The sequence below is a fragment of the Chrysemys picta genome, chromosome 17, assembly GCF_011386835.1.
Source record: "Chrysemys picta bellii isolate R12L10 chromosome 17, ASM1138683v2, whole genome shotgun sequence".
NCBI classification, from domain to species: Eukaryota; Metazoa; Chordata; order Testudines; family Emydidae; genus Chrysemys; species Chrysemys picta.
The window spans coordinates 22,671,475-22,679,590 of record NC_088807.1 but is presented as its reverse complement, the minus strand read 5'-3'; the positions used below and the strand labels follow the sequence as shown (position 1 = coordinate 22,679,590).

General features: G+C 58.8%; 1 protein-coding gene across 1 annotated transcript; it reads left to right on the top strand.

Moving 5' to 3' along the window:
- The first annotated feature begins 1,618 nt into the window (after positions 1-1,618).
- On the top strand, positions 1,619-7,961 carry LOC122173405 (immunoglobulin superfamily member 1-like). Its single transcript, XM_065570970.1, has 6 exons — positions 1,619-2,261; positions 3,007-3,042; positions 3,374-3,652; positions 4,116-4,406; positions 7,000-7,062; positions 7,585-7,961. The coding sequence occupies exons 1-6, from the start codon at positions 2,231-2,233 to the stop codon at positions 7,959-7,961; spliced, it is 1,077 nt and encodes a 358-aa protein (XP_065427042.1). The 5' UTR covers positions 1,619-2,230.
- The last annotated feature ends 155 nt before the right edge of the window (positions 7,962-8,116 follow it).

Sequence of the window (8,116 nt, the reverse complement as noted above, 5' to 3'; positions counted from 1 at the left end):
CAGGTGCCAGAAAGGGAATGAACAGGACAGGTAATCCTCAAGCGATCCATCCCGTTACCCATTCCCAGCTTCTGGCAAACAGAGGTAGGGACAGCATCCCTGTCCAGTCTGGCTAATAGCCATTGATGGACCTATCCTCCATGAACTTATAGTCTTGGCCTTCACAACATCCTCTGGCAAGGAGTTCCACAGGTTGATTGTGCGTTGTGTGAAAAAATACTTCCTTTTGTTTGTTTTAAACCTGCTGCCTATTCATTTCACTGGGTGACTCCTAGTTCTTGTGTTATGAAAAGGAGTAAATAACACTTCCTTCTTTACTTTCGCCACACCAGTCATGATTTTATAGACCTCTATCAAATCCCCCCTTAGTCTCCTCTTTTCCAAGCTGAAAAGTCCCAGTCTTATTAACCGCTCCTCATATGGCAGCCGTTCCAGACCCCTAATCATTTTTGTTGCCCTTTTCTGAACCTTTTCCAATTCCAATATATCTTCATTGAGATGGGATCTTCATTGAGATGGGGTGACCACATCTGCACGCAGTATTCAAGGTGTGGGCGTCCCATGGGTTTATATAGAGGTGATACGATATTTTCTGTCCTATTATCTCTCCCGTTCTTAATGATTCCCAATGTTCTGTTTGCTTTTTTGACGGCCGCTGCACATTGAGTGGATGTTTTCAGAGAACTCTCCACAATGACTCCAAGATCTCTTTCTTGGGTGGGAACAGCTCATTTAGACCCCATCATTTTATAAAATGATGACGTCCCCCTGGCAATAGGGGTGACCCCCGCTCACCACTATTACCCAGAATGCCCTGGTCTTGCTTCCCCTCCCCCACTGGATTTCCCCAACCCACCCACCCCCCATAGACGTTCTGCTGCCTCTGACTGGGCCCTGGGCACCGCTGGGATGTAGGGGTGGGGGGGCAGCGGATGATGTCCCAGGCTCCCCCCGTGCACACTGCCTGGCTGTGTTTGGCAGGAGCCGAGATACCCCGGGGATGGGCTCACTGCACAGCAGACAGGCCGGGGCAGAGGCACCTGTGGGAGTGGACAGGGAGGTCCCTCAGGGCTGCTGGGTGGCTCAGGGGGGCAGTTCACCCACACAGGCCCCCCCTTCACTGGTGAAACTGAGACTCAGCCCCCCAGAGCAGCAGGACGCAGCCTCCCCTGAGGGGTCCAGCCCCAGGGAGGCCCCAGAGCCGCGGCACCTGGGAGAGCCCCAGAGGGGCTGGGCGGGACCTGCCGGACGGGGGGTTGGGGGCTCTGCTCCCAGGGCAGCACCAGCTGCTGGTTTCCCCGTCCGAGCCACCGAGTGACTCTCCCCTTCCCCTGCAGCAGCCCTCCCGGGGCGCCCAGATTTCACCCACGCCAACATCGCCCGCCTGGCGCTGGGTGCCGTGGTCCTGCTCGTCCTGGGGCTGATCCTGGCTGAGGCCTGTTACAGCTGCCCGAGGGGGGCACCCTAGGTGAGGCAACCCCCCCTTTGTGCCCCTTGCTCCCCCCAGGGCTGGGCCCAGGGCGACATGGGCCCCTCTAACCCGCCATCTCTCTGCACCCCCAGGAGCCTGGATCCAGCTGTGCAGGGAAGAGAATCTCTCAACGGACGAGCCTCACACGGTGCCACGGCTCGTGTCACATGTGGGCAGTTTTGCAGACTGAGAGGGAAGGCTGCCGAGTCAAACCCTCCAGCACCAGGAAATGCCAGTTAAGGTTTCCTGAACACCCTTAACTCTGCCCCTCAAGCACATGCATTATGACGCCATCCTTTAATTGCATGATCACATATTAATTTTACCTAAATGGGTCCCCAGCTGCTTGAACCCAGAATGTAATAATGGGGGATGGGAGGGATCTGCAGTGGAAGATTGAAGACCAGACCCCATGGTCTCCTGGCTCCTAGCCCAGTGCACCTTCGCCAAGGCTGCAGGGTACATTGAGTGTGACCTGTCCCCACTCCCCACAGAGACACGGAAATGCTGCGAATTACATGACACTTGGCCAGGCTGACGGCCCCAGGATTTCCTGGGTGTTGCAGGGACCGCTGCTTATTTTGGCTCCAATAGATCTGGCTGGAAGATTAGAGCCAACGTGTGATGGACGCAGGAAGAGATGAGCCATCCCCGGCTTCCTGTATCTGGAGCTCCCAGCCAAGTTCTTCATTTGGGGCTCGGTGGAGCTGGGCACTGGGGTGTTGGTGACAGCGCTGAGGGGCCTCTCCCTGCCCCGTCATGGCATATGCTCTCACCGTCCTCTTCCTTGGTGAGTATCGGAGACAGCCAGGGTGTGTGTCCATGGGGGGGGGGGGATATCTGAGACCAGGGCATGTGCCCATGGAGGGGGGGTTCTGAGACCAGGGTGTGTGTCCATCTGGGGGGATGTGAGACCAGGGTGTGTCTCCATGGGGGGGGGGGGGAATGTGAGACCAGGGTGTGTCTCCATGGGAGGGCGGATCTGAGACCATGGTGTGTGTCCATGGCGGGCAGGGGTTCTGAGACCAGGGTGTGTGTCCATCTGGGGGGATGTGAGACCAGGGCATGTGTCCATGGGGGGTGGGGGGATGTGAGACCAGGGTGTGTCTCCATGGGGGGGGGATGTGAGACCAGGGTATGTCTCCATGGGGGGGCGGATCTGAGACCATGGTGTGTGTCCATGGGGGGGAGGGGTTCTGAGTCCAGGATGTGTTCCCATGGGGGTGGGGGTCTGAGACCAGGGCATTTGTCCATGGGGGGGGGGGGGGATGTGAGACCAGGGTGTGTCTCCATGGGGGGGATGTGAAACCAGGATGTGTTCCCATGGGGGTGGGGGGAATGTGAGACCAGGGCGTGTCTCCATGGGGGGGCGGATCTGAGATCAGCGCATTTGTCCATGGTGGGATGTGAGACCAGGGCGTGTGCCATGGCGGGCGGGCGGGCAGGTGGGGGTGGGGGGCGCTGGGGATCTGAGACCAGGGTGTAGGATCCAGTTGCTCTGGGATCTGGTCCCTAATGATCCGTCTCCTCTCCAGGCTGCTGGCTGGCCGGGCAGATCGGGATGTCAGGATGTGAGTATCTGTGAGGCTGGGGAAACCTTAATGTTTAGGATGGGGGTTGGGGAGGGGAAAAGAGGATCTGAGCCCTGAACCTTCACCCCAAAACTCACTTCAACCTCCTGTTATTGACTCCCATGGGGACTGTCCCCACTGCAGCCAGGGGTGACTCCGGATTGACCCCAGGGGCTGAGATCAGAACCTGGCCCACAGGTTCCCTGTAGATGCAGTGAGGTGTCTGTTACCCCTGGTGCTGTCTCTGGGGCTGGGCACTAAGGGCAGGTTACAGACACATGGGGAGGGGTTTGTGTCTCCCCATCTCACTCCTGTTTATGTGTGAATGCAGCATTCCTTTGGTTCAGCCCCTCCATCTCTGTCAGCCCCGGCGCGGTGATCGCCCCGGGGGGAGCCGTCACCATCCGCTGTCATTGTCGGTGTTGGGGCAGGAAGTTATTTCTGTATAAAGATGGAATCGAAATCCGGGAGCTGGAGGGTGACGGGGACGAATTCACCATCCCCAGCGCCAGGTGGGAAGACGCAGGGGCCTACAGCTGCCGATCCCACGCCCTATGGGAGCCGCTCAACTGGTCCTATGCCAGTGACATCGTGCAGATCATTGTTGCAGGTGAGGGGCCCGGCTCGGTGTCCCCGCTCCCAGCCCACACCCAGCCAGACCATCGGTGAGTGTCCACCCTGATGGGACCTTCAGAGCCGGGCTCCGCCCTGAGCCTGGGCCCAGCAGATGGGACACCCGGCCGGGGACCCAGAGACGCAGCAGTTACTGGTGGCTTCTGTGCACTCACCCTTGGGGAGATACTGGCTAGATGGGCCCATGGGGGGGTCGGGAATGGGGAGGGGGGACACTGGGCTGGGGGGGCCCATTAAGTAGATAGATGGGTACAGAGGGTTGCTCTGGGTTTAGGTCCTCAGGCAGTTTCGGGTGTAGCTCCCAGGAATCTCTGGGATCTCGGAGAGGTTCCTCTGGCTGGTTTTCTCCCAGGGGCCCCGTCTCTGGGACCATGCGGTGAGGACGGGGCGCAGTGACTGTGCTGGGGTCTGTCTTACGGCCTGTCTCCTTCTCACTGCAGAGACCTACTACCCCAAACCCTCCATCTCCCTGCGCCCCAGCAGGGGGGTCGCCCTGGGGAGAGCCGTGACCCTCCGGTGTCGGGGTCAGCACCGGAACATGAGGTTCCTTCTGTACAAAGATGGAAACCCGAACGCGCTGCAGGATGTGGAGCCTGCTGGGGACGTGACTCGGTTTCCCATTCGCAGTGTGAGCCGGAGAGACGCCGGGAGCTACAGCTGCCGATATAGCACCAAATCAGACCCGCCCGTCTGGTCGGAGCCCAGCGACCCCGTGGAGCTGGTGGTAGCAGGTGAGGGGCCTGGCTCTGCTTCCCCACTCCCAGCCCCACACCCACCTGAACCCTTGGGGGGGTCTCACCCTGGTGGGACGCTCAGAGCCAGGCTCTGCCCTGGGCTCAGCAGAGGGGACACCTGGCTGGGTAGTGGGGATAGAGTCACTGGGGGTTTCCCCAGCCAGAGGAGAGCAGCAGCTGCTGGAGGTTCAGGGCCGAGGGAGGGGGGATCCCTGCCCCCAGGGGGAGCTGTTGAGCAGCCATCCTTTCCCAGGGGGATGCTCCCCCGGGCTGCCCCTGTTCAGGGGATGCACAGAGGAGTCGGGGCCCAGGGGCTGCCCAGCCGGCCCCGGCCCCAGTATTGAATTCACTTCCCAGCAGCCTGGACAACTGTATACTCCTGGGGGAATTCTGCACCAAAAAATTAAAATTCTGCACAAATATTTGAAAATTTGGCAAAAAGCTGCATATTTTATTTGTCAAACTAACACACTATAATCATGACAGTTTCAAGTTTGGTCATTTATTTCAAAATATCTGTCAGCGACTGTGTCTGTAACACTGCAGACGAAAACCAAAAGATTCTGGTCATTTTTTGTTTTTAAATATATTCCTCACTAGGCGTATTAACACAGAACTTTGGGTAATTCATTTAAAATACACGACAGAACTGTGTTTCCTGCACCTGTCAGAAGCAGGGCAAAGGCCTGGGGTTGTCAGGGGTAATGGGGGAGTTGAGGGAGTGGGGAGGAGCCTGGGAGTGAATCTGGAAGGTGTTGGGTGTGGGCGGAAGAAGGTTTTTTGGAGGGGGGAGGTTGTTAGGGAGCTGGGAAGCCTCCCCCATTCAGACCCTGGTTGGCCTCAAACCTCCCCCATTCAGTCAGGCACATCAGCCCCTGTCCCCCCAACCCCCGTCCCCATGTGTCCCTGCAGCCTCCTCCCCTGTCCCCAGATTCAACGCTGTCACCCCACTAGTTCCTGAGCCCCAGTCTGTGACCCCCCAGCAGCCCTGGGTGCCCCACTCTGCCCTAACCTGGCTCTGCGGCAGGTGCTGTGATAAACTTCTGCTCCTGGGGGAATTCTGCAGCACGGGGCAGGCAGAGAATATTTTTCCCCACAGAAAATACATTCTGTGCCAGAAGTGCTGCAGTTCCGCCTTGTTCCCACCAGGGGCCGCTGTGGGGCCAGAACAGCGGGCAGTGTTCATGCTGCTGGGTGGTCTGGTGCCACAGCGGTCCCTGGTGGGAAAAAGGTAGAACTGCAGCACTTCTGGGGCAGAATGTATTTTCTGCGGGTAAAAAACAAAATTACGCAGGACAGATGAATCATGCGTGTCCTAGGGTTGCCAGCCCTCCAGGATTGGCCTGGAGTTTCCAGGAATTATAGATTAATCTTTAATTAAAGATTATGTCATGTGAAGAAATCTCCAGGAATACAGCCAAACAAAATTGGCAACCCTAGCACGTCCGCAGATGTGCAGAATTGCCCCAGGAGTAACAGACTGTGGATGCAGTGAGGTGTCTGTTAGCCCTGGCGCTGTCCCTGGGCTGGGCACTAAGGCAGGTTACAGGCACACAGGGAGGGGTTTGTATCTCCCCATCTCACTCCTGTTTGTGTGTGAACGCAGAGCTCCCTCCGCCCGGACCCTCCATCTCCGTCAGCCCCAAGGGGGTGATCACCCTGGGGGGAGCCGTCACCATCCGCTGTCAGTGTCGGTGCGAGGCCAGGAGGTTATTTCTGTATAAAGGTGGAATCGAAATCCGGGAGCTGGATGCTGCTGGGGATGGGGGTGAATTCACCATCCCCAGCGCCAGACGGGAAGACTCAGGGGTCTACAGCTGCCGATCTCGCTCCAGATCAGAGCCGCCCAACTGGTCGGATCCCAGTGATTACATGCAGATTGTTGTAGCAGCCTGGCTCAGTGTCCCCCACTCCCAGCCCCACACACAACCAGACCCACAGGGGGTCTCTGGGCCAATGAGATCCTCAGAGCCAGGCTCTACCCTGAGCCCTCGGCCCAGCAGAGGGGATGCCTGGCCGGGGAGTGGATACAGAGTCACTGGGGGAGGTTCCCCAGCCACTGGAGCTAGGGGGATGAGGGAGGGCAGATCCCTGACCCCAGGCAACCTTGTGGTGTCACTGAACCTGCATGTGCCTCCATTTCCCCTTGTAAGAATGGGGGATGATTATCCTTCTTCACCTTTTGTCTGTGTCTGTGCAGCACCCAGCACCTCTGACTCCCAGCCCCCTCCCGATCTAACCACTACACCCCACTGGGGCTGGGGATAGAACCCAGGAGTCCTGGCTCCCAGACTGGGGTACAGAGGGGTGATCTGGATTTTAAGCAGTTTCGGGCATAGCTCCCAGCGGTTCCTCTGGCTGGGTTTTCTCCCAGGGGCTCCGTGGTGAGGACGGGGCGCAGTGACTGTGCCAGGGTCTGGCTCACGGCCTGTCTCCTTCTCACTGTAGAGCTCAGGTACCCCAAACCTTCCATCTCCCTGCGTCCTAGCAGTGGGGTTGCCCTGGGGGGAGCTGTGACCGTCCGGTGTCGGGGTTCGCACCAGAACATGAGGTTCCCCCATCTCAGCCGATGCTCATTTTAATCCCACAGAAGGAACCGACCCAGCTGGGCCCCAGCAGCCGGATCCCCCCACGACGGAGCCGGAGGGAGAAGGTGAGCGGGAGAAATGGAACAATTCATCCCCCAGGGAACAGGGCTCCTCGCTCAGACGCCCACGGGGCCATTCGGGCCGTTTGGAGGAGGATGGTCCCTGCAGAGAGAACTGATGGGTTCAATTCTTCTATGTAGAGGGTGACGGATAGATCCATGGCGGGGGGTGGCCACGGGTCAGTGGGAATGTGGGTCCTTGGGAACATAGGGCAGTGGACAGATGGGAGCATGTCTGGTGATGGATACAAAGATGGACTAAGACCTTGTCTACATGAAAACTGGACCCGAAATGATAAATCCCGTGTGGTTCCCAATCCCCACTGGTGATCTCAGAGCGAGTCTGGGCTGTCGGAATTTGTGCCTCCTGGTTTGGATTCAGTGAGGGAAGGGGGGGGGGGGGTCCCCACTCCCCAGACACTAAAACCCCCTCCCCCCCGTCCCAGGACTGACACTGACGATTGATGCTGAGTCGGGGGTGGGGTGATCACTAAGTTGCTGTTTCATCCCCTCCCCCTGCCCCGACAGATGCTGGTTCTATTCCTGCAGGGGGAACCGACCCAACCCAGCCTGGAGCGGCACCAGCTCCCACCTGCCCGGGCAGCGCGGGGCCAGGTACCAGGGCTGGGGGGGGAATCACCATCGAACCACCCCTGGAAACAGACTTGCAGTGCCCAGGGGCTGGGATGGGGGCAGTGAATCTGGGTGGGTGGGGCCCAGACACCACAAGGAGGGGCTCATTGACATGGGGGGATGGAGAGACAGCCCCATTGCCCCTCCCCCACTGCCAGACCCCCAGCTCCCTCAAAGCCTCCTGCCCTGCAGGTCGTGGCCAGGAAGCTGTGGGGGATCCCAGGGGTGGGGCAGAGCCTGGGGCGTTGGACACAGGGGACCTGGGGCTATAACCCCCTTCCCTAGGCCCCATGATGTTCCCCTGGCAATAGGGGTGACCATTACTCAGAATTCCCTCTCCTTGCCCTCCCCTCACTGGGTTCTCAGGGGATCCCCAACCCTCCCCCTCCAATAGATGTTCTGCTGCATCTGGCTGGGCCCTGGGCAC